The 27,618-nt window shown below is 37.0% G+C and overlaps 1 protein-coding gene, 1 non-coding gene and 1 pseudogene across 2 annotated transcripts; 1 reads left to right on the top strand and 2 right to left on the bottom strand.

Annotated features, from left to right (window-relative positions):
* Positions 1–356: 356 nt before the first annotated feature.
* On the bottom strand, positions 357–4,672 carry LOC131180126 (uncharacterized). The gene is made up of 3 exons (XM_058147741.1): positions 4,594–4,672; positions 3,476–4,275; positions 357–434 (listed from the first exon to the last, which is right to left on the bottom strand). The coding sequence occupies exons 1-3, from the start codon at positions 4,670–4,672 to the stop codon at positions 357–359; spliced, it is 957 nt and encodes a 318-aa protein (XP_058003724.1).
* Positions 4,673–5,351: 679 nt separating this feature from the next.
* Positions 5,352–5,458, top strand: LOC131180328 (small nucleolar RNA R71). The gene has a single exon (XR_009149104.1). It is a non-coding gene; the product is annotated as a small nucleolar RNA R71 (small nucleolar RNA).
* A 318-nt stretch (positions 5,459–5,776) lies between these two features.
* Positions 5,777–27,618, bottom strand: part of LOC131180125 (uncharacterized) — a 39,182-nt pseudogene continuing 17,340 nt past the window's right edge.

The following is a 27,618-nucleotide window of genomic DNA, read 5'->3' as shown; positions in this document are numbered from 1 at the left end:
AGCTCTGGGCCCCATGTAACTTACTGCCTCTTGAGTTGCTTTGCTAAACATGTTACATGGCCCGTGTAAGGTACAAAGGGGACCCGTGTAATCTTTTGTCCTCAAGTTATTCTGCTAGCAACATTACACAGCCCGTGTAAATTGGGCTATGGACCCGAGTAACTTCCTGTCTCCCTCAAAGTTAAAATTTGCAGGAGTTTTATGGACTTTCAAAAGTTACAAGGGGCGTGTGAAACCTATACATGACCCGTGTAATTTTTTGATTCTCTAATTTTTCCCTTATGAAAAAATTTTTCTCACCACAATGCATAAAATGGATGTAAAGGTTAGCAATAAAGCTACTTCTCCGATTTTGTTCAATTTTCTCTTATGTGGTTTTGACTTGATGATTTCTCTCCTTTCTTGCTTCCAGCTCCTTGCTTTTCCAGAAGGTCCTACAAAATGAAACACTAATGAATATGAAACAAAAATCAAAGTAAGAAAGGGAAAGAAGAAAAGTTCAAAAAAATTTTGGGTTGCCTCCCAAAAAGCGCTTATTTATAGTCTTTAGCTAGACTTTGCTTTCATCTTTCATGGTCTGTCAGGAAAATTTTCAAAGGTGCAATTGACTCCCTTCTCTATGGGTTCTCCTTGAAAGTAAGACTTCAGCCTCTACCCATTAACTTTAAATGCACCTGAGGTTTCGCTCCACAGTTCTACTGCTCCATGCGGGAAGACTTGGGTTACCTTAAAAGGTCTGGACCATCTCGATTTCAGCTTCCCTGGAAAGAGTTTCAATCTAGAGTTGAACAATAAGATAAGTTCCCCTTTTTTTATTTCCTTCCTTGAGATGTGCTTGTTATGCCATCTTTTGGTTTTGTCTTTGAAGATCCTGGAGTTTTCATATGCTTCCTATCTGATCTCTTCCAACTCATTGAGCTGTAGAAGTCTTTTTCCACCAGTAGCCTTGAGGTCAAAGTTCAGGGTCTGGATGGCCTAATAGGCTTTGTGTTCAAGTTCAACGGGTAGGTGGTAGGCCTTCCCATAGACCAAGTGGAAGGGTGTTGTTCCAATGGGAGTTTTATATGCAGTGTGGTATGCCTACAATGCATCATCTAATTTCATGGCCCAATCTTTCCTTAAGAGATTGACTGTTTTCTCAAGGATTTGTTTTAGCTCCCAATTTGAAATTTCCACTTGCCCGCTAGTCTGAGGATGGTAAGGTGTGGCTACCTTATGAGTCACTTCATACCTTTTTAATAGTATTTCAAATTGTTGGTTACAGAAGTGACTTCCCCCGTCGCTGATTATTGCTCGTGGTGTGCCAAATATTGTGAAGATGATTTTCTTAAGGAACTTTGTGATCACTCTGGCATCATTGGTCGGTGTGGCTATTGCTTCCACCCTTTTAGATACATAGTTGACACCAACCAAGGTATACTTATTTCCAAAAGAATAAGGGAATGGGCCCATAAAGTTTATTCCCCACACATCAAATAATTCGACTTCAAGTATGCCGTGCAAGGGCATCTCATTCCTTCTTGAAATATTTCTCGTTCTTTAGCATTGATCACAAGCTAACACAAAGAATCTTACGTCTTCAAACAAATGTGGCCAATAAAACCCTGCTTGCAAGATCTTGGCTACTATTTTTTAGGTGCCAAAGTGTCCCCCATATAATGATGAGTGGCATTGTTGCAGAATGCTCTCTATTTCCTCTTCCAGTATGCATCTTCTTATTAGCCCATCATTACATCTCTTGTACAATAGAGGTTCCTCCCATGTATAGAGCCGCACATCATGCAAAAATTTCTTCTTTTGTTAATAAGTCATGTTTGGAGGCAATACCCTACATACAAGAAAATTAACAAAATCAGCATACCATGGAGCTTGGGAGAATGCTAGTAATTTCTCATCAGGAAATGAATCATCAATTGGCAAATCCTCGAAGTCCCCTGTGTACTCCAATTTTAGCCTGGAAAGATGGTCAGCCACTACATTTTCGGATCCCTTTTTGTCCTTGATTTTAAGGTCAAATTCTTACAGGAGTAAAATCCATCGAATCAGCCTTGGTTTTGCCTCTTTCTTATTCAAAAGGTACTTGATGGTAGCATGATCTGTGAATACAATGACTTTTAACCCAAAAGTAGGATCTGAATTTGTCCATTGTAAACACCACTGCTAGGAATTCCTTCTCTGTGGTGGCATAACTGATTTGTGCGTCATCGAGTATCTTGCTGGCATAATAAATGGCATGGAGATTTTTATTTTTTCTTTGCCCGAGCACCGCTCCAACTGCAAAGTTCCTCGCATCGCACATCACCTTGAATGGTAGCTCCCAATCTAGTGGCTGCATTATTGGTGCTGAGATCAGGGCTTCTTTGATCTTATTAAGAGAGACAAGGCAATTTTCATCAAAATCAAAGGGAACATCTTAACTTAATAGGTTGGTAAGTGGCTTAGCTATTTTGAAAAAATCTGTAATGAATCTTCTTTAGAACCCTGCATGTCCCAAAAGGCTTCGCACTCCTTGACTGATGTTAGTGGTGACATGTTTTCAATGATCTCAATTTTTGCCTTATCAACCTCAATTCCTCTTTTTGAAATCAAATGTCCCAGAACTATACCTTCCCTTACCATGAAGTGGGATTTTTCCCAATTTAGGACCAGGTTTGATTCTTCACATCTTTGCAACACCTTAGATAAATTAGCAAGGCAATCATCAAAAGTAGTTCCATAGACAGAAAAATTATCCATAAAAACTTACATGATATTTTCAATATAATTAGAAAAAAATAGCCATCATGCATCTTTGGAAAGTGGCAGGGGCATTACAAAGACCAAAGGGCATCCTTCTATATGCAAATGTTTCATAAGGGCATGTGAATGTGGTCTTTTCTTGGTCCTTTGGGTGAATGGGAATTTAGAAAAATCTCGAATACCCATCTAGATAGCAGAAGTAGGAATGCTTTACCAATCTTTCTAACATTTGGTCAATGAAAGGAAGAGGAAAATAGTCTTTTCTGGTAGCACTATTCAATTTCTTATAGTCTATGTACATGTGCCAACCAGTGACTACCCTAGTAGGGATTAATTCATCATTTGCATTTTGAATGACAGTTGTCCCACCCTTCTTAGGTACCACATGAACTGGACTAACCCATTTACAATCAGAGATTGGGTATATAATACCTGCATCTAATAGTTTCAAAATTTCCTTTTTTATCACTTCTTTCATGTTTGGGTTAAGTCTTCTTTGATGTTCAATAGTGGGTTTGCTATTTTCTTCCATAGGTATGCTATGCATGCAAATAGAAGGATGAATCCCCTTCAGGTCTTCAATTTTATACCCTATGCTCTTGCTATGAGTGCTAAGCACCCTTAGTAATTTTTCTCTTTTTGTCTCAGATAGGCTAGCATTGATAATCATAGGATATTAAAATTTTGAGTCTAGGAATGTGTACCTTAGGGTAGAGGGAAGAGGTTTCAGTTCTACCTCTTTGGTGTTTTCCTGGAGCTTGCCCTTGGGTTGTTCTTCCTTTAACTCTTCTATAGCAAAAACTTGAGCTAATAGTGGGGATGGACTAACTGTCAAGGATTGCACACAAGCTATAATCTTCGTGTTCTCCTTCTCTGCTGTGAGGCTGTGCATGATGGATGCTCCTAGAGGGTCTTCAGGGTGTGCTTTAATGAATTCCTCTTCAACTTGCTTATCAATCACATCAACCTTGAAGCATTCATCAGGTTTAAGCTTGTGCTTCATTGCATTGAATAAGTTGAACTCTACTTCTTCCTCTCCTACCTTGAGAGTTAGCAGCCTGCTCTTAACGTTTATGATAGCTCTAGCAGTTACTAGAAAAGGTCTTCCCAAGATTATAGGGATATGGACTTCCTCCTCCATTTCCAACACAACAAAATCAATTGGGATAAAGAATTTTCCCACCTTGATAGGGATGTTTTCTAGAATGCCCACAGGGTATTTCACAGATCGATCAGCCAGTTGTAACGAAATTGTTGTAGGCTTAAGTTCCCCCACATCAAGCTTCTTACATAATGACAAAGGCATCAGACTCACACTTGTACTTAGATCACAGAGGGCTTTGTTAATATTCATGTTACCGATAAGGCAAGGTATGGAGAAGCTTCCTGGATTCTTGAGCTTTGGTGGCAGCTTGTTCTGTAATATGGCACTGCATTCCTCTGTAAAAGCAACAGTTTCATAGTCCTCCAGCCTTCTCTTCTTTGATAAAATGTCTTTGAGGAACTTGGGATAGGATGGAATTTGAGAGAGTGCTTCTGTAAAAGGAATGTTTATATAAAGTTTCTGTAAGACTTCTAGAAACTTCTCAAACTGCTTATTCAATCTGGCTTTCAGGAATCTCTGAGGGAAGGGAAGAGGAGGCTAATATGGTTCTGGTAGCTTTTTTTTCTTCCTTGCTTCCTCCTCTTGCTTCTCCTTAGCTTCTTCCTTTTTCTCCTCCACCTGGTTTTCAAATTTATTAAAGGTTTTCTCAATTGGTTCTCCCTCTGATTGTTCTAAAATCCTTCTACTCCTCAATGTAACTACCTTACAGTGCTCTCTTGGATTTATTTCTGGTTGACTAGGTAGTTTACCAATAGCCTTGCTTGAAGAACTTGCCTGTTGAGCAATTTGATTCTCAAGCATCTTGTTGTGTGTGGCAAGTTGGTCCATTCTGGAAGTCAGCTGTTTCATCATTTCATTCTGCTGTTGCTGGGCTGCTAGGAAGCTTTCCATCATAGATTCCATAGTCGACCTTGATTCAGGCTATTGGCTCTGAGGGGATGGTGGCTGTATAGGGTTTTGTCCCCTATTCTGAAATCCAGGGGGTGCTGGGGATCTGTACCCTTGCTGTTCGTTTATTGGCTGATTCTGCTGATTGGACCATGAGAAATTTGGGTGGTTCCTCCATCCAGGGTTGTAAGTGTTTGAATATGGATTTTTAAGCTGCCTCTAGTTGAAGTTTCCTCCATTATTCACATAGTTTATCTGTTCTATTGGAGGTTCATTCAAGCTGTTATATTCTGAACCCATGTATCCTCCTCTATAGTTGTCTTCATGTTGACTGTTCATCCCTACAGCATTGGCTTGCATTTTATCAAGCCTCCTTGTGAGCTGGTCAAATTGAGCATTTATCATGCTTAGGGCATCCACTTCTAGGATCCCTACTGTCCTCATTGCATTTCCCCTTTCATTTGACCACTCGTAGTTGTGATATGTGACCCTCTCCAGAAGTTCAAGTGCTTGATTCACTATTTTCTCCATTAGGTCACCTTCTGCCACTAAATCTGCGGTGCTCCTTGAAGAGGGTAGTAGCCCATTATAGAAGTTCTAAACCAGGAGCCAATCTTCTATGCCATGGTGTGGGCATTCTCTCTGTAGGTCCTTATATCTCTCCCATGCATCATAGAGTGATTCACCTTCCCTTTGCCTAAAAGTGTTGAGCTCAATTCTCAATTTCGCAGTCTTTGAAGGTGAGAAATATTTTGCTAGAAAAGTTTGAGAGAGGTCCTCCCAAGTGGTGAACGTTCCAGCCGATTGAGAGAGTAACCACTTCCTTACTCTGTCTCGAAGGGAGAATGGAAATGCTCTGAGTCTTATGGCTTGATCAGAAACTCCATTCATCTTGAATGTGTCACAAAGGACAAGAAAGCACTAGAGGTGATAGTGCGAATCTTCTATTGGTGATCCTCCAAACTGAGTTTATTGGATCATCTGGAGCCATGCCAGTTTTAATTCAAAATTGTTGGCTTCCACTGTGGGTCTTGTAACACTAGGTTAGAATCCTTGTATAGAGGGAGCTTCATAGTCCTTCAAGAGTCTCGGCCTGTTGTTGTTATTGTCAGCCATATTTGGAATTTCTGGATCTCTTTGATCTTGTCCTTCACGCTTCCTCTCTCTCCTGGTAGTTCTTAGGGTTCTGTATATCTCTGGATCCAAATCAACGATTTCTTCCTCTATCTTGTTCTGTTCATATACCAAACCGATAACTTGAGAAAGAATAAGAGAATGAAACAATTTAAACAAAATTAAACAATAAATGAAAAATGCCTTAATCAGCTAAATTACTTATCACTTAATATTACTAAAATTAAAATCCCTGACAACGGTGCTAAAAACTTGTTTACTGGTTTTGCAACCCTGCAATTGCACAGATCGCGAACAAGTAATAGAGTAGTGAGTAAAGTATCATCCAACAAGGAATTTAATTAGTAACTACCAAACTACACAGTGATTTTAAATATTTAGGCTATCGAATAATGAGGAAATGAAAGTTGTTTATTTTAAACACTAGAATGATAAACTTAAAATGAAATAATCTATTTTGAAACAATTCCGGAATTAAGATTTCACACATGAATATTACTATGGATGTTATCTTGTTTATTTACTGGATTGAGAATCATTTGCCTTAATGGAAATTAATCCTAAGGTATCCTAAGTCTTCTCTCAAGGCAGCTAGGATGTATTTTAATTAACTTAAACCTGACTTTCATGGTGATCAAATTAATTAAAACCCTTTAAAGTCTTTAACCAATTTTGAAATTTCACAAAGGTAATCAGCCTATGTCTAGGTCAGAATTCCTAGGTTTAAAATCTTAATTTTCTAATATTAATATTCACCTTTCAATCCTTTAATTAATATCTATAACTAATACTAAGTGAGTACCAATACATAGCATACATTAAGTTCACATGAAATTAAATCAAGAAATAATTCTCGAATCCAATAAACAAAACTTAATGTTTATCCATAATAATGATCACAAGGTTACTCTCCCAATTCCAGAATATGAAAACTACTCACTCATGATGAGTTCAGCAAACATCATGATAAAAAGGTAAAGACAGTAAAAAGAAATGCTCTAGAAGAAATAGAACAAGGGAACCAAAAAGGATCTGCACATTTGATCTTTTGGAACTTTGACTAAAGACTCCTCTTTGATACTGATGTCCTGCTCTTCTAGACGGCTATGAGAAAGTAATAAACTGTTGTGTTTAGATCTCTATCTCCTCAGACCTTGGATCTCTTTCTGCTGTTTCTACCTCTTCTCTGTTGTTTCTCTCTATTTTCTGCTCTTTTTTTTTCGTCCTCCTCTCCTTTTGTGTTTTTCCAGCTCCTCCCAATTAATGAATGTCTTAGGGTTTGGTTTTTTTTTTTTAGAGTCCCTGAGGTGTTAGGATTCTTATTCCCTGTCAAAAACTGCAACTAGAGTGAAATCAGGAAAATGGATTGCCAATAGATGCACGGCCCGTGTATCACTGGGCCGTGTAACTTGCTGGAGCTGAACGGGTCTGTCTTGCATTGGCACAGAAGGTTACACGGGTCACAGGAGGTTACACGGGTCTAAGTACATGGCCCGTGTACTTTTGTTCTTCTGGAAGTTCTTCAAGCCTAGCCCAGCAGAGACTTACATAGGTCTGGGGATATTACACGGGTGTGGTACATGACCCTTGTACTTTGCTTCTTCCTCAATTCTTCTGAATTTCTTTTGGTAGAATCTTACACGAGTCCATGGCTGTTCTTACACGGCCTGTGTACTTTGTATCAACAGCAATTCTCAGTCTTTTGACCTCCCCAAGCTTTTCTTTGCACTCCTATGCTTTGGGACTTCACCAAAACACCTGAAATACTACAGAAACATGGAATTTAGAGCCTGGCACTGGAATTTACAAAAGTTAATGAAATCAATAACTATGCATGAGATTACTATTCTAAATGCCATGAAATATTATACAAATGTGCTTAAAAACATCTATATAATACAAGTGTATCAATTATCACTCTTTATGATGTGAAAAAGCCTAAACTAGTCTCTTACTTCAAATATGCCATAAAATTGTTGAAAGAGTTTGATGACATCTCCCTAGAACATGTTCCATGAAGGGAGAACAAGTAAGCTAATACCTTGGCTATTCTAACTTCAACTTTTTCTCTCCTTAATACAAGCATAAATGTACCTGTACACAAAAGATGGGTTGTGCTTCCACCTATATAGGACAACGATGATGATCAGTAAGCATATATAGTGTCTGTCTATAAAATTGACAAAGAAGATTAGCACCAACCATTGATTGACTACAGATGTCATGGTAGATTGCTAGATGACTTGCGACATAAAATAGAAGTAAGATGCCAAACCGCACGCTTCATCTATTATAAAGGCACATTTTATCGTCAATCCTTTGATGGAGTATGGCTACGTTGCTTAGGATAGAAAGAAGCAAGAAAAGCGTTAGAAGAAGCGCACTTGGGGGTGTGTGGGGCCCATCAAGTTGGCCTTAAGTTGCATTTTTAAATCAAGAGAATGGGATACTACTGGCCTACCATGGTGAAGGAAAGGATGGACTATGCAAAGAAATGTGCACAATGTTAGTTGTATAGCAACTTTATTTGCCAACCACCATAACCACTTCATCCAACTGTTGCTTCTTGACCATTTGATGATTAGGGATTAGATGTGTGACGACCCAACCCAACTCGGGAAAGTGGTCCGATGAGGGCTGGGAGTGGCATAAGAGAGTAAACTACTGGCAGGCTTCTAGGATGGCAAAGCTACCTAGGGTAGTGAAATGCGGGGCCCAAGAATGAATTGAATCATACATTAAAATGGGGAAAACTAATCACTATAAGCGCCTTTTGGTAGAATGGCCTGAAGAGTTGGAAGAACTCTAGGGTTAAGCGTGCTCACTTAAGAGAAATACTAGGATGGGTGACCTCTTGGGAAGTTCTCCATTTTACCTATGGGACAAAATCATGAGGCTTAAGATGGGGTGAGCCAAAGTAGACAATTCCTCTAGTGGTTAGAGTCGGGCGTTACAGATGATATCAGAGTCGAACCCCCTCTAGTAAATGTGTGGTTCGAGGATGAACCAAGAGGAAGCTGGTGGGCCTGTGACGACTCGACCCAGGAAAGTGATCCGATGAAAGCGGGGAGTGGCATAAGAGAGTAAACTCCCGGCAGGCTTCTAGAATGGTGAGGCTACCTAGGGTAGTAGAATGAGGAGCATAGGAATGAATCGAATCATACATTGAAATGGGAGAAACTAATCCCTAGAGGCGCCTTTTGGTGGATGGCCTGGAGAGTTGGAAGAACTCTAGGGTTAAGCGTGCTCGCTTGAGAGAAATACTAGGATGGGTGACCTCCTGGAAAGTTCTCCATTCCACCTATGGGATAAAACCATGAGGCTCAAGATGGATTGGGCCAAAATGGACAATTCCTCTAGTGGTTGGAGTAGTGTGTTACAAGATGTGGTTGGACCTTTGCCTAAAAGCTCGAGTGGATATCTTTGCATTCTAACTGCCACTAACTATTTCTCTAAGTGGGTTAAAGCTATAGCATTGAAGGAAGTGAAGAAAGAGACCATGGTGAACTTCATTTGATCCAACATTATCTATCGGTATGGTGTACCTCGATACATCATAACCGATAATGGTAAGGCATTCTACAATAAAGCCATGGACAAGCTATGTGCATGGTTCAACTTCAAGCAACACAATTCTTCAATGTATCATGTACCTACTAATGGTTTGGCAGAAGCTTTCAATAAGACTTTACGTAATTAGCTTAAGAAGATTATCAATCATTCCAAGAGGGACTAGCATGAATGGATTGGAGAAGCTCTATAGGCCTACCAAACCACTTATAGAACACCAACTCAAGCTACTCCATATTCACTTTTATATGGTGTAAAAGCTGTGTTACCACTTGAATGCCAACTTCCTTCCCTATGGATTACTATTCAGGAAGATCTTTCCATTGAAGATAATTTTCGCCAACGTCTTGAATAACTTGAGGCACTAGATGAAAAAGGCCTTGAAGCACAACAAAGGTTAAAGTGTTATCAAGCTAGACTCTCTAAAGCTTTCAACAAAAAGTTCACCATAAGTTAGTGATTTGATGCTTGCAGTAAGAAGGCCAATCATTATGTCTCGATGCATAGGGAACAATTTTCTCTCAAATTGGGATGGCCCTTATGTTATCTTAGAATTCTATTCAAATGGTGCCTACAAGATTATTGAGAAGGATGGAGTGCAGGTTGGACCAATTAATGGTAGATTTTTTAAAGAGGTACTATGCTTGAAGCTCGACACGGCTCCTGGACTGTATAAACTAAAATTATGAATGACAAAAAAAGAACCTTTATAACAAACTAAATTCTGACTTGATCCTTCTCATTAAGGTATATAAGCAGCTTAGAATCTTACCAAGTTCAGTCACACTAAAAAAAAAATATGTTGTGCACCAATGAATAAATAAATGAAATGGTGTTTTATTAAAGCACCTAAGCAAGTTGCAAGTTTTATTAAATAATTGTTTTATTACATAGGGAATAGAATAGGACAAAACAAGGAATCAACTAAAGAAAAATGCTATAGTTGTTAATGGAAACTCTTCAGATCTTCAAATTGATTATGAAGTAGATTCTAAACTCACTGTAGGGCTTATTCTTCCACTTCACCATGAACAAGGGTATTCTCAAAATTAGAGATCTTTTCTTATATTCTTGAAACATCAATTTTCTTGTCTTGTAGCTCTTTCTCAACTCCTTCTAAAGAAGATACAAGTCTTTCCTTCTTGGCATTCAACTCTTTTAGCTCTTCATTAACTCTAATTAATTTGATTTGAGAGGAGGAGAACTTACTAGTAGCTTACTTTTCAAAAGTCAAAGAGTTATCCAATTCTCCTCTAAGCTTCTCAAGTTCCTTAACTTGATAATATGATAACATGCTAGAAGGGAAAGAAGATTCCAGTTCTTTCACTCTATCAATACTTTTAAGAAGCCCCTCAAATTGCTCCTTGGGAATTGAAGTATCAATCAAGAACCTCAAAAATAGTTTTGGCCAGTGAAGGAATCTTAGCTAAGGGAGTATGACCAAACTTATCTTGCAAACTTTTCCAAGCAAGTGTAGCAGCCTAACGGTGAAATTGAAGCAAGACATCTTAGCTATAAAAAGTAGAAAACCTAGAAGCTTTGGGAGAATGAACTGCTAAGGAATCTTTCTTTGCGTGAGCATTATCTTCATTTGATTGAATAACAAGGGCCCATTGGCAACTTTTGCATTGAGATGCTGAAGGAGTAGGTTACATAGAATTTATTGGTCGACTGAGTACAGAACCAACACTTGCTTCGAGTCTTGTCTTAACCTCCAAATCCAAGTCATTGAGCTTAGGCTTTAAGAAAAAATAATAAAAAAAAAAGAGGTAAGCAAATGAATAAAGTAAGATTAAAGAGAGAGAGCGAGAGAGAGAGAGAGAGAGAGAGAATAGCTTGCCAAGTCATTAGTGTGAATCATTGAAGCACTAGGGACACCCTGAAGAATATGGGAATTACAAGGAATTACTAGTTTGGACTTCTTTGAAGGTCATTTCAAATGATAATCAGAGTCAGCCTCCTAGTCACTTTCTAAATCTATAACACTAAGTGCTGGGTCAACCTACCTTTGCTTCCCTTCAACCTGTGCATTAGTATCAACAATAGTTGAAGGAGTAATGTGCATAGTTTCTTTTATAACCTTAAGTGGAAGTTCCTCTACGACTTCTTCTACAGCTTTAGGGAACCTTAAGAGAAGTTTCCTTTCAGGATTTGATGCCAGTACTTATTCTTTTGAAGTTGAATCCCTCTTAGCTCCACAATTGGAGGCGTTATTCACCTTAGAATTGCCAACTTGAGGAGTATTAGTTATGGCCTTATAAGACCCCTATTGACCCAAATGAGGTAGCTTGAGGGCAATCTTAGGATCTTCTGGAAAAGCTTTAAACCATTTTGTGGACCATCAATTCAAGTACTCTTTGGTGATATAAGCAACTCCCTGACATGGTGGCATAGGCAATTTGACTTTGGCGAAAGTACAAAGTTTGGTACATGACTGCCAAAGTTGAATTACATCCTGTAAGGTCAAACTCTCAAAATTTCTCTTTAAGCCACCACGAATATCTTAACAAAAGCCAAATTGTCTGCTAAACTGATGTGGACTATATGGCTAATATAACTACGTATCATTACAGCATGAGGGCAAATAGCTAGATTTGAGGCCCACAAAGTACTCACCACGAGTAAAGGATAAATCCTTGAGCAAAGTCAACCTGCTATCAGGAAAGGGCGATGAGAGTCCAACTAATCAGTGAACATTCTTAAAAAGATTACCAACATTTGGACATGCAAAGTATCTCACCATTCTTTTACCTACATAAATTGTCATCTTGAGATAAGAATTCCTCTTAGAAATGTAATGGGTCCCAAAATTATTAGCAAGCCACCCATAAACATAATGAATAGGGAAAGTAGCAATGCAAGTACTCAAGTCAGAAGAGGTAGAAATCTCCCTGAAGACATTATAGATGCTTGCTAACACTGAAACTACTAAACAAAAATGCCTACCTATCACTTTCATGCTTGCTACCTTGAAAGTGCTAAGGCAAATAAGATCAACATCCTCACCAGTAAGTACAAACTTGCATAGCCAACAAGCAAGGAAAATGGCTAGATAAACTTTCTCTCGAACTTCCACACTAACCAGAAGTTTAGAAAGTGGCTTGCTCCACCTCTTAGCATAAAGAGACCTCTTATCAATGATTCCTAAAGGGTTGAAGATTCTTCTAGGGCAACTCACCCTTTATTTGTCATCTCACTTATGAGTTTCTATATATCTTGGGACCCCATGAAACTAGAACTTGATCCAATCCATGATCTTCATCTCATAGCAATCACTAACCTTGTGATAGTTCCTGTGGAGGGCAAGAAACAAATATTTGCAACTGTAAGGTAGATATGGCTTGCCACTTCGATCAAAACCTGTCAATTCTTCAACTAAAGGGATGACCTCATCATAGAAAGAGCCATAAATATGAAGACCACCTAACACTTTTAAGTCCCAAAGTGATATGGACTCTTCCCCACCAATTTTGCAAAGGGTATTTATTGAAGCATTCCAATACTCACAAAAGCTTTGTAGTACGCTTGGATGGCAATCATAAGTGAAAAGTGAAGCATAAATAGCATTGTAGAGTCATGAGTCTTCAAGAAATTGTTTATTTCTTGCTAACACGTCTTCAACCCATTCCCAATAGCCTTCTATGAAGCAAGACCCTCCTAAAAGGGTAGAAAATGACTCCCATGATATTGTTCCATCACAGATGCAGTGTCGTAATAGCAATAAATCATTAGCATAAGGTTCATCAGAATGCAATGAAAATTGTAGTAAAGATGCCCTTGAAGTCACAATGGTAGAAAGATTGTAATAAAAAATCTCACATGATGTTTCCAAACTCCCACATGGTAAATGAGGTAAACCATCAGATGAAGGCCATGTAGCAGTAAAAGAACCAATCTAAGGCATGTAGACAGCAATGATAATACCTTCTTGCAAATCTTCATTCTCATTATTCAAAATAATGAGGTTGGAATTGGTAGGTGAGGTAGAAAACTCCTTGAAGAGGACCATTGTGGCAAAAAAGAGGTATCAAATATCCAAAATTCGAAGAGATAGAAATTTGAAAGTTTCAAGTTGAGTGATTGTCAATCAATAAAGAGTCTAAAAAAATTTTGTTAAAAAAAGTTTGAAATTATTCATAAAATAAATTCACAAAAAGGAGGTGTTTAAAAAAAAACTGATGAAAAAACAAAAAGAGTGGACCAGCGCATGAAAGTGAAGAAATTACCTGATTGCTTGTTATGCATAAGAACTTTACATGGTTTGAATATAAATTTACAAGGAAAGTAATCAAGTGCAAAGAAAGCCATGTGATCTTATACCAGATATTGCTTATGTATATACATGAATATACATAAATCTTGTATGGGAATATATATTGAAAAAAAATTGCAAAGTGTCCTTGTGAAGACAAGGTGTACACATGAAACCCAATGCATGAAAGCCACAATTGATGTTGATACATATATGCATTACATGCATGGGAATTACTAAAAAAAATAAAAATGAGTTCAAGATGCATGAAAGGGACTTGATATGTGACAACCCTTACTCGTCTACAGTGTAGGCGAGCGAGGCATGTCACACTTGGTGCCGGAGCACCCTATCTTATCTTACCTTGTTCCTAAATAAATTTTTTTTCTCGCCTTTTAATTAATCATTCAATTTATTTATGAGGGAGAAACTGGCGGAGTTTCCCCTATTGTATTGCCGTTTGGCGTGTTTTACTATTCACCTGCTTAAAATTTTTCAATAACATTCTACAATAAAAATCTCACTAATTATTCTCATAATCATCTCATATTTCATTAATCATCCATATATTTCAATTTCATATTCATTTCCATGCATTTCCATTCATGCACAATTTATATATAGAAATTCTCATATTTTCATACATAATATACAAATTAATTTCAGATGAAAGAGCTAATCTATTAATTTACATCACATACATATTAAATACAATTTCCTCAATTGCATTACAACATATGAAATAATTATAATACACAAAATATATAATATGACTAATGTAAGCCCTATCTACATGCATTGCTGAGGAGGTGACAACCTTAAACACTCTGCAGATTCGATCTCCACAATCCCAGTTTAATATCCACTGGGTTTTATCTTCAGTACCTGCGAGAGGAAACAAATCCATCGTGCTAAGCATTGCTACTTAGTGGTGCGATAATATAACAAGAAAATAATATACAAAATACAGATGGAAATAAAACATAGTTCATTGTAACATTTATTTAAATTATAATTCTATTACTAATCTTTTGTATCGTTTAATTCAATACTTTCTAGGTTATCTTTGATTATTTCATAATAACCAAGGCTCTCAGAGTCATTTCATAAAAGATAAATTTTTAACATCAGTCTAGTTCATTTCAATTCTTTCTACTAAATAACTAATCTAATTTATTTTAGGTCGTCTTACTCATTTATTTAATTTCTAATATTTTTAATTGCTAATATTCTTAACTTATTTCAATAAATTTCACTGCTCAAGTCACCTATGATAGGCTGACTAAACTAGATAACAGGTCATTGGCACTAGACACCATAGTGTCTCAGGCCGTCATACCATGGGATGTGTAAGCTCAGTACGTCAACCACGTATGCACTCAGTATGGCTAAAAAGCCATGATAACATATCAGTATGGCTAAAAGCCATGATAACAAGTAATCGGGCATAAAAGCCATGAGTGCGAGCATAAAGTCATGAATACAGGCATAAAGCCTTACGCAGTACTGCTTAAACAATACCCTATTGGCATGCCAATCTATCTAATTTGATACACCTGACTAGGCAATACATGGACACATTAGTACCATTAAATTTTCATAAGTTTTATTATTTCATTCTATATATTCCAATTATAGTTCATAGTATTTTAATTTTATTCATAGTAAAAGCATAATTCTCTAAATCTCATTTTTTTTTTTTTACACAACCTATGCATTCATCATACCATTCATATTAATTGCAATTCACATCAATCGATTTTTGCGTACCATTTGTACATCGAATTATTTCCCTTTTTCTCATGATGGGAAAAATTGTCCCATTCACACATTTATATGATGTATTCATTCATTACAATACTTATATGAATTATTATTCACAATGCAAAAAGTGTTTTACATACTAAGTATTTGAGATTCACATTATTTCCACTCTTGTACTATTTATTGTACAAGGTATCCTCATTATTCTATTTACAATGGGAACATAAGTCTTAAGTATGGCTTTACTTCATTTACACATTTAACGTTTCCTTTATGTTAAGAAATTTTCATATTTTAAGTTATATTGCTAATATATTATGAGTTTCATTTGTGATGGGAATACAAGTCCCAACTACCCATTCACATGATTTAGGTATTCATTAAGTCATTAAAGTGGGTACCATTCATATTCTAAGTTATTCCTAACCATTTTCATAAATTTCATATTTATGCCTTAATTTTCCTCTAACTATTTGGCCAAGATGCATAATCCATTTGGCCATGCTTACTTCATGGAAGTTGTTTCTTTATGTGTTAACTTTAATTTCCCTTTTGTATCATTCAATTTGAAGTTATATAACTCTAGTTATAATCAATTGATTAATGATTGTCCGGGTGCTAAACCCTGTAAGTTACTGTTTTCAAAATTTTCTATCATCTTTGTCATACATTTCCAAGCACTTGGGCTTAAAATTGGGTCTAGGTCTTCAAAACAAAGTTTTAGGTCTCTTTCTTAGCTTTTCAGATCATTTTGATTAATTTCATTTGGGATTCTATAGCTCAAGTTATGGTCAATTTACTAAGACTGGTTCTTGGTCAGCGAACCAGGCAGATTCTGAAATCTCAATTTGTCCAGATGGTTGGACATGTTGCTGTCATATTTACACTTAATGTCCTTCATATGATTTGTTCCCCTATGTGTCCTAGTCATACTAGTTCAAAATTACTAATTTTTAAGCTATATAGGAGGAGTTATGGCAGTTTAACTAACCTGAACCGCTAAACCCTGTACATCCAGAATTTCAGGTTTAGGTCAGTTTTTACAACCCACATTTGGGGTTTTTACACTCAAAATTTGAGTGAGGCTTCTAAACCAAAATTGTAGTTCTATTTCTTAAGTTTCCATATCAATTTGGCTCATCTCAATTGGAGTTTTTTACTAAAACTTATGGCTCAATTACTATTCGGGTGTCAAATGGTCAATTTGTTTAAGTGTAGGAATTTCCAAATTAGGAAGTCCTGAATTCTCCTAGCAATTGCCCTAAGTTGCATTCATTTCTAGGTTTTGGTCAAAACATAAAAATTATAGTTCTAGGTCTTATAAAGATTTTGGCTTTAGTTTCACTGCATTTACAATTTTTTAGAGTAAGTTATGGCATTTTTACCACAACTGATCGGATGGTCAATATCCAGGATTTTCTGGGCAGCTTTGGTTCTAACAGTTTTGTTAGGCTAATTTTGGTTAGCAATTTGATTAGGTTAGGGTCAGAACTGGGTTCTAAGTTCTCCATAAGAAATGTTCTCCTATGTCTATGCTTTCCAATGGTTCAAAAATCAGCTCATTCTGACCTTCCTAGTGAGTTATGGCCATTTGAACATTTACTGTTCATATGGTCATTTTTCCAGGTCCAGCATATGGTTACACGGATTCAAGCCAAATTTTGGTCATTTTGGGTTTGGTTTCTGGACATGGTTTCTTCATGAAAAATGTTGCATTATGTCCTAAGTTTAATCTCCATTTGGCCTCACACCAATTGGAGCAATATAGCTCTACTTATTATCATTTAAACACACTGGACTCATAGGTCCAAAATTACTGTAATGAAACAACACTCCCAATTTTCCATTCCACCCAACTTCCAAACTTCAATTCACATTCATGGAACTTCAAATAATCCATAATTGATCTCACAACATCAATTCAGCAACAATTTAACAAATCTCCAAATTCAAAAAACCCTAACTCAATTTGCTAAAACTTTAAAATCCAATGGATTTAATAGCGCTAACCTTGATTTCCTAGCTTCATCAACTCAAATCAACCTTCTAATCAGTCAAAAACTTAAAGCTCCTTCTTGGTCCACCTTGGCTGAAATTCTTGCTTCCCAAATCCTTCAAATTCCCTTCTTTTCTTGGCTGGATTCTTCAAATTGATGCTCAAGGTCAATTTTTCTCTCAATTTCCTACAAGTTTAGTGGTGGGAGACTAGGGTTTTAGAGCTTGAATTGTGTAACAATGGAGGTAAGAAAATGGGTGAGGGAGAGAGAGAACTGTGGGACAGCTAGCTGCTGGAAACAAAATGAGTTTTCTGATTTTTAAATCCTTTTTATGATATTTATATTATTTAATTAACTAATGGCAAAGTTGTAAATATGGGTAGATGGCATTTTTGTAATTACATTGAATTTCCTAATCATTTTGGTTTGACTATTTATATAATTATGTTTAATTTTTATAATCATAATTAATTAAACTAATCTTGCTTTATTAATTTAATAAATATCATTTTTGGTCAATGTGGAACCTTTAAATTTTATTGACCAAATTTTACTCTTACCGAATTTTCGGTTTATCTTTCTTTCTTCTTTCTTTTACTCATTTTTAATTAAATTTTCATCAATATTTATTCACATTTTATGTCATATATCTCACTTAGTTGAATGGACAAGTTGGTCAAAAATCATCTCTGAAGGTGAAATGACCAAAATTCCCTTGGTTTAGCTTAACAAGCTAAAATTGTCTTTACCGATTTATAAAATTCTCTGAACATTTTCTTGGCATTCTAATGCCAACTAAAGCTTAATAACTCTTCTCTGGAATCTCAAAAATTATTTCACAGGGTTTTCCACAGGTTTAGGGTTGCTAACTGTCTTCACAGTCGCTTCCCATTAGGTCACCCATCGCTGGAGCTACGGCTCATTTAACTTTAGTGCATTTTATTTCTAAAATTTTTCCTTAATTTTTCTTACTATTATTTGGTCTATTTATGACTCCTCACTCTAGTTTAATTATAGTTCTAGACATTTCGACTATCCAGACTGACATTGGTCACCGGAACAGTAGAATGTACGGACTATCTAAAGTGAGGGTGTTACATGATATGCATGAGAGTATGGAACTTCATATGTCGTATATGCATATATTGCATGCCCAGTGTTTGAAGGATATGAAGACCATGTATATATAAGTATATAATAATGTGTAGAGAAATTGTATTATTTAAAGTGGGAAGATGCGTATCTAGAAAATTGGTCAGGCTTGTCGATTTTACTGGTTGAAGATTTGTTAGACAAACATCAATAAAAGACCAAAAAAATTTTCAAATAGAAATAAATACTTGATTACCTCTACGTGGAAAATTGGAAATTAAAAGAAATTAAGCTGCACATGAGAAAAATAGACTGCCTCTTCAATTTACTGGAAGAGAAAGACAACGCAGAAAATTGTTATTCGACTCCCAAGATACAAGTTTCAATCACCTGAAACTACAAATATCTTACTAAGGTATAATGTAACACCCCTATACGCAGAGCCATGTGTAATATACTGTTCCGGTGACCAGTGTTAGTCTGGAAAATTAAGAAGATTAGAACCATATTTAAAACACCTAGAAAAGCCCTAAATGGAAATAAATAGTGAATACCAGATAGTGAAGTATAAATAAGAAAAGCAAAGCACAAAATGTTGAATGAGCCGGGGGTCATAGCGATAGGTGACCTTGCCAGGAAGTGACTACGAGGTCAAATTTAATCCTAATTTTGAACGGAAAATTATGACACCGCCTTCCTAAGGACTATGGTGAAGCTAGTGGAAAAGAGAAAACAACATAAAAGAGTTGATAAGTAGGTTAAATAATTAGGTCAGGGTTCCGGAAGAAATACCGAATTATTTGCAAAATGGATCAGATCGGCGAGGGGCAAATTGGCCAATTCACCCCTAGAGGTGACTCATGACCTAACTGTCCAATAAAATTTGAGAAATGAAAATTTTGAAATATAGAATTAAATTAAAGAGCTATAGAAAAATAAAGGAAAAAGAAAAGAAAAGGAAAATTTGATTGATAACATCACAAGGATGACATAAGCAATGACCTCAAAAATGAATTTCATTTAATTATTTTTTTAACCAATTCAATTATGGGCATAAAATAAAATTAAAAATTCATTTTTTTTACTTTTCTTCTTCTTGGTGCCGTGGTCTTCTTCTTCTCCCAACTCTCTCTCTCTCTAAAACTCCATGGAAGCTTAATTTTAAGCTTCATAAACCCCAAAAATTACCATAAATTCCCCACTTGTTTTTTATTAAACCTTGCTCTTGCAACTTGAGAAGGAGATTGAAGAAGGAATTGTGAAGGGAAGTGGAGAAAATTGAAGAATTAGAATTCAAAGAAGAGGTTAGCAGTGAAATTCAATTTCACTCTTTAAATTTATGTTTATGTAGTTAAATTAAATTAGAAATTGTGAAAAATTCAAACAAATCAAACTTGTTAGACTCTTTGGGGATTTCAGCCAACAAGAGGGAATTAGGTTTTGCTTTAGTTTGATGAATTTAAAAGGGTAATTAAGTTGAATTAAGTGTATAGAAGATGATTGTGCACTTTAATTGTACTAATTGAGCCATTTGCAAAAATTGGGGTTCTTGAGTTCATGAAATTGGGAGAAAAATTGGAGGAAATGGTCAATTGATGCAATTGACCCTAACTGAGGTTAGAAATGGTCAATTGTGACCAATTGAGATGTGTTGAAGTGATTAGAAGTGCAATGCAATTCGGATTGGAGAATGGTCAATTTTAGGCAGTATGTCCTAGGTCCCTTTCAGGGACCAAAACTGTAATTCTGCCATCCCAATTGGTGTGAAACCAATTGGATATGAATGTAGACACATAATGCCATAATTTTTGTGTAGAAACCATGCCCAGAAAATGACATTAAGATAGTAAACAATTAGGTCAAATCCGGATAATGTGCACTGCCACTGTACCAGACTAACCAAATAAACAGTGTTCGTTCATTTGGCCATAACTTGGTGTAGGAAGGTCCAAATGATCTGAATTTTATACCAATGGAAAGCTGAGACATAGCGCTACAAGTTTTATGAAGAACAAAAATCCAAATTCTGACCATAACCCATCCAAAGAGTGAGCTGCACTCAGGACACCAAAACTGCCAAAACCAAGAAAGTGCCCAGAATTCTGAGTTTGAACTAATCCAGCCAGCCTTAGAAAATTGACTATATCTTGGGCTACAAAACTCCAAATGGAATGATTCAAAAAAGGAATTAAATATAAGACAATAAGAAACAACTTTAATGAAGGACGCTTGGCCAAATTTCCACAATAACTAGACCAATAGAATAGTGCAAAACAGGGGATCAAAACTGAAAAATGGCAATTTCTCTTAGGAGAGTTAGAAATTAAAATGGCAACTATTGCCAACAAATGAGACACTCAAAATGTGGTATGTGGGTGTATTTGGAATCCACATATTAAGGATGAGAAAGTAAATATTTTGACTTGAATAGTACCATAACTATTAACCCCGAAATGCAAACTTCAAAGAACATTATTTTAAGCAAATTAAGGCTAGAATTAAGTATGTGTGAATTTATTTATTGGATTAATTATGAGATATGATACTAAAACACTGTAAATTGCGTGTTTCAGTTGAAAGGGATGTTAAGAAGCCAAAGGAACATTGAGTCAAGGCCTAGAGGTGACTCAAATCAGGTCTTTGCACAATAACTCTCAATTATTGTTTCCACCTTGAAAACTTGATTTATTATGTTGTAAATGTATTGTGTAAATTATGAATTTCGAGAACTATTGTGTTACCACTTTCTAAATGAAAATGTGACTTTGGAAATTGAGTGTATTTTGCATGCAATATTTGAATAAATTATTTTAAATTGATTTTCGATTCACACTTAGCATGACAGTGCCATATTATTCCTCCTCCATTTATGGAGTTGAGATCGATTATTTTTCCTTGCTCTCTGGCTTACCAGTTCAAGTCGAGATTGGATGAGTACTCATTAGCTAGCTAGCCGCCTCCTTTACTGGTTTCGATTAGTGAGGTTGTAGATTGTTTTGTCATGGTGTACAACACAGCATTGATCAAAAATTTTATGTCATGGTTTAAGCTGTATATGGATTGGCAACACTGTGTTTATTAAATTATTTAATAAAATTGTGTTATAAATGTGATTTGAAAATTGTGAAATGTGATTGTGTAATGTTTAAATTATGATTTGGCAATGAATGGTTTATGTTCAGCTTTTTAAATTTTATTGTGCACCACTGAGTAAATTATACTCAGCGATAGCTTATTTTGCTATCGCAGATAAAGGAAAGGAAAAAGTAGCAGAGTGAGCTACTGAATTGACAAGGACTGCATTGACTTTTTGGTACGGATATTATTTATACCCTTGTAGTTTATTTTGATGTAAATATCGTAGTGTCATATGTATTAATGTAAATTGAGCAGTTGTACAGTAAATTTGTAATAATATTATTTTTGAAATTTATGTCTATAAATTTAACTTATGAATATAAATTAACTATTTTAAATGCAATGGTGATGAGTTTATTTAATTGCTTTGAAAATATTGTGAATTGATAATTTTGAATTGTATTTGTGTTGATTGGGTTGATTATGTGGATTTCAATTGCATTGGAGGTTGAGATTTGTGAAGTAATTTATTGGAAGTGCTTTTTTTACAGGTTTAAAATTTTCTTTTTCTCAATTACAAATGGCACTCTGCCTAAAATTTTACAAATTTTGTGGAAAAATAAAAGTTATCAAAATTTTTACCTAGTATTTAAAATGAAATTAAAAGTTTTTAATACCTATTAAAAGTGCTAACCACCTTCAAAAGAGATAAAATTGTTATAAAATCCCTTGTGCTATATTTAATGGGTTATCGGTAGCCGAAGTTCGGTAATTCATTAAGTATACTATAAGATCATGTTATGCCTTACGAAGGGGTAAGGTGTGACATGTTGTAGTGGTATCAGAGCATGATTTTGAAATGAGTTTTGATTATGATTGTGATTATTTCTTTTGATAAGTACAACTGCTCAAGTGTCCTAAATTGATACATATGACATATTTACATCATGAATATGCACTAACAGAGGTCAACCTTCTTGTATTTGTTATCAAGAAGTAGAAAATTATTGAAATCAGAATGAAAGAGGGAGATCATTCTATTGAACAATCTGTCGAGGCTGAGGCACAAGGGGAAGCCCCAGCACTCCAGAATGTGAGTGGGTTAGCCACTCCAGCTCCTCCTCAAGTACCACAGTTTCCTGCTCATTTTGCACAACAAATGGCTGTGTTGTTTCAGCAAATGGCTGGGAACTTGCCAACACTAGCACAGACACAAACCCCTGCAACTCAACCACCCCCAGCAAGACAATATGAGAAGCTAATGAAATTTGGGGCTACCGAATTAAAAGGAACCATGGATCCACTGAAAGCAAAACAATGGTTAGAAAGGATGGAATAGTTATTCAGGAAGCTACAGTGTGCAGAAGAGTTGAAGTTTGAGTTCTCTATTTTGCTTCTGCAAGGGGATGCCTATGAATGTTGGAAGACCATCCCCCATAGCCTGGTGGAACCGCCAGTCCTTACCTGGTCAGACTTCTTGAGGGAGTTTCGACAGAAAAGGGTCCCTGATGCTTATATGGATATGAAATTGCAAGAATTTTTGAATTTGAAGCAAGAGGACAGAACCATAGCAGAGTATGAGAGAGACTTCTCTCGGTTGAGCCACTATGCTGGAAGCTTAGTTTCCACCCCCAGTGATCAGTGTAAGCGGTTTGAGGCCGATTTAAGGCCTAATCTGAGAATGCAAGTTGTGGGGTCCCGACATCAGAATTTCTCTGAACTAATCTCACAGGCTTTGGACTTAGAAATAATTAAAAAGGAAGGATCAGTTAAGAAGGGAGAAAGAGAAGACTGAAAAGGCCACTGATCAAGCACCTGAAAGTGGTTCTGGGAAGAGAAAGAATTTTGGGGGATCCAGCTCTCGTAAATCTAGCAGAGGTAGATTTTTTATCCAGAGACCACCCCGATCTGGTCAGCAGAGCCAACAGACACCGAGAGGGGCATTATCAATCCGTCAATGTGAGACTTGTGGCAGTACACATGGTGGGGTATGCTTCAAAGCCACAGGCACATATTTTAACTATGGAGAGACCAGACATTTTGCAAAAGATTGTACCAGTCCATGCCGGTTTGGACCATCTGCCACATTAGAGGGATCAGCCCAAGCCTATACACCTAGGGGTTCATAGCCAGCTAGCAGAGTCAGAGGCAGAGGTAGGGGTAGTGCCCCAGGAAGTCAAAGCACAATAAATCAGCCTGAGCAAGCTCTAGCTAGTGTCTACACCATGAGACAGCGAGAAGAGGCTGAGACTTCAGACATAGTTGCTGGTACCTTCTCAATCTTTAATCAAGATGTGTACGTTTTGTTTGACCCCAGATCTACACACTCATATGTAAGTGCCAGCATTGCTTGCCTTACTGCTATTACTTGTGTGAAAATGGATTTTGAGGTGCTAGTAACAAGTCCGTTGGGACAAGAGGTCAGGGTAAATAGAATGTATAGAGATTGTCCTTTGGTGATCCAAGGACATACTTTTCTGTCCGATCTGATTGAAATGCCTTTTAGAGATTATGATATTATCTTGGGCATGGATTGGTTAGCCAGGCATCATGCCATGATTGACTGTAGACTGAAGACAGTCACTTTTGGTCTCCCTCAGTACGGTGATGTGGTAATACACGAGGAGAGGCAACTATTGTCTTCAAACATCATTTTGGTTGTACTAGCCAGAAAAATGATCAGAAAGGGGTGTGAAGCATACTTGGCACATGTGGTAGACACCCAAGTGGGGAGTCCAGCAATAAGGGACATCCCTACCGTATGTGACTTTCCGGATGTGTTTCCTGATGAGTTGCCAGGATTACCTTCGAAAAGAGAAGTGCAGTTTGAGATTGATGTTATGCTTGGTGTGGACCCAATCTCCATAACACCATACAGAATGGCACCAGCAGAACTAAAAGAATTGAAAATACAGTTGCAAGAGTTGCTTAATAAGGGCTTCATTCGCCCTAGTGTGTCACCTTAGAGGAGCTCCAGTGTTATTTGTTAAGAATAAAGATGGCACTCTCCGCTTGTGTATTGATTACCGACAGTTGAATAAGGTGACAATAAAAAATAAATACCCATTGCCCCGCATTGATGACCTGTTTGATCAACTAAAGGGTGCAGCTATGTTTTCCAAAATTGATTTGAGATTGGGTTATTATCAATTAAAGGTGCAAGAGCAGAGTATCCCAAAAACATAGCTGCACCTGATGAACACTATCTTCAGGCCATACCTAGATCAGTTTGTGGTAGTATTCATTGATGACATATTGGTATATTCTAAGAGTGCAGAGGAGCATGATAGACATCTGCAGATTGTGCTACAGACTTTGAGGGAGAAATAGCTATACGCCAAATTGTCAAAATGTGAATTTTGGCTAACAGAAATTTCTTTCTTAAGGCACATAGTATCGGCAGGGGGTATTAAGGTAGATCCCAGCAAGATTGAAGCTATCCTTAATTGGAAGCCACCCAGGAATATCACAGAAATTAACAGTTTTCTGGGTTTAGCTGGATACTATAATTGATTTGTGAAGGAATTTTCCATGTTGGCTTCTCCACTGACTAAGCTGCTACAGAAAGATGTGAAATTTTAATGGACGGATGAATGCCAGCAGAGTTTTGATGAATTAAAGATATGTATGACTGAAGCTTCAGTTCTAACTTTACCGACAGTAGGTAAATAGTATACAGTTTATAGTGATGCTTCTCATAATGGGTTAGGCTGTGTACTGATGCAAGAGAGGAATGCCATTGCATATGTATCACTCCAGCAAAAACCGCATGAGAGAAATTACCCAACACATGACTTGGAGTTTGCTGCCATTGTATTTGCTCTAAAGATCTGGCGACATTATCTATATGGGGAGAAGTATTACATCTACACAAATCACAAGAGCTTGAAGTACTTGGGAACCCAGAAAGAATTGAATTTGAGACAGAGGAAATGGTTAGAACAGATAAAGGACTATGATTGTCTAATAGACTACCAGCCAGGGAAAGCTAATGTGGTGGCTGATACCTTAAGTCAAAAGACTATGGCAAGTCTAAGAATTTCTCCTTTGTCTATGGTACATGAGTTGAAAGTACTGCATGTTAATTTAGAGATTAATGATGAGAGACAGACAGTAGTTGCATGGCATGTACAGGCAGTGTTGACTGATCAGATTAAAATGGTTGCACATAATGATGAGAAATATCAGAAATTGATGAAGGAAGCTCAGGATGGCAAGAAACCTAAATTTTCTGTGAGAGATGATGGCTTACTGCTACACTAGAGTAAGATGTGCGTTCCTAATGATGTTGACTTGAGACAAATCATTGTGAGGGAAGCACATGAGTCTCCTTTTGCTATGCACCCTGATGGCACTAAAATGTACAAAGGGCTAAAGGAGCATTGCTGGTGGATGGGTATGAAAAGGGATGTAGCTGATTTTGTCTCCAAATGCCTAACTTGTTAGCAAGTGAAGGCAGAACATCAAGTCCTAGCTAGTTTACTACATCCATTGCCAGTACCTGAGTGGAAATGGGAACGGATAACTATGGATTTTGTGATGGGACTTCCGAGGACACAGAAGAGCCATGATGTAGTATGCGTTATTGTTGACAGATTAACCAAGTTTACTCATTTTTTGCTAGTCTGAATGGACTATAGCTTAGAGAGATTGGCCAGACTATACCTTGATGAAATTGTGAGACTGCATAGAGTGCCAGTGTCGATTATTTCAGATAGAGATCCTAGGTTTACTTCTAGATTCTGGGGTAGTCTTCAGAGAGCCCTAGGAACTAGATTGAACTTCAGCATGGCATTCCACCCACAGAAAGATGGCCAGTCTGAGAGGGTAATTTAGATATTGGAGGATATGCTTCAAGCTTGTGTAATTGAGTTTGATGGTAGTTGGGATACACACTTGCCTTTGATTGAGTTTGCTGACAACAATAGCTATCAATCAAGTATTGGGATGCCTCCATATGAAGCTTTGTATGGCAGGAAGTGTAGAACTCCCCTCTATTGGGATGAAGTGGGTGAAAGAAAGATGATTGAGCCAGAAATTATTCAGCAGATAGAGGAAAAGATTATACTAATCAGAGATCGACTCAAGGCTGCATCAGTCCATCAGAAGTCCTATATTGATTTGAAGAGGAGGGATATTGAATATACAGTGGGTGATAAAGTATCCCTCAAGGTTTTCCCTTGGAAGAAAATTATGAGATTTGGCAGAAAGGGGAAACTGAGTCCTCGTTTCATTAGACCCTATAAGGTTCTGGAAAGGGTGGGTCCTTTGGCATACCGATTGGCACTACCTCCAGAGCTAGAGAAGATACATAATGTCTTTCATGTGTCTATATTGAGGAGGTATAGATCCGACCCATCCCATGTACTACCAGTAGAAGAGATTGAGGTAAACCCAGACCTCACATATGAGGAAGAACCCATAGAGATTCTGACATATGAGGTGAAGCAGTTGAGAAACAAGCAGATACCACTGGTTAAAGTGCTGTGAAACCATCATTCAGGCTAGGAAGCTACTTGGGAGCGAAAGGAGAACATGAGGAAATAGCAGCCACAACTATTCAGAGACTGATACCGGATAAAATTTTGAGATGAAATTTATTTTAAGAGGGGAAGAATTGTAACACTCCTATATGCATAGCTATGTGTAATGCACTGTTTCAGGTGACCGGTGTTGGTCCGGACAATTAAGAAGATTAGAACCATGTTTAAGACGCCTAAAAAAGCCTTGAATGAAAATAAATAGTGATTACCAGATGGTGAAGTATAAATAAGAAAAGCAAAGCATAAAAGGTTAAATGAGCCGGGGGTCACAACGATGGGTGACCTTACTAGGAAGTGACTGCGAGATCAACTTTAATCCTAATTTTGAATGGGAAATTGTGACACTGCAATCCTAAGGACTATGGCAAAGCTAGTGGAAAAGAGAAAATCACAGAAAAGAGTTAATAAGTAGGTCAAATAATTAGGTCAAGGTTCCGGAAGAAATACCGAATTATT

Source organism: Hevea brasiliensis, chromosome 5 (assembly GCF_030052815.1).
Source record: "Hevea brasiliensis isolate MT/VB/25A 57/8 chromosome 5, ASM3005281v1, whole genome shotgun sequence".
In the NCBI taxonomy this organism is placed as follows: Eukaryota; Viridiplantae; Streptophyta; class Magnoliopsida; order Malpighiales; family Euphorbiaceae; genus Hevea; species Hevea brasiliensis.
Note: the sequence above shows the minus strand (reverse complement) of the source record. Positions and strands in the feature narration are given on the sequence as shown.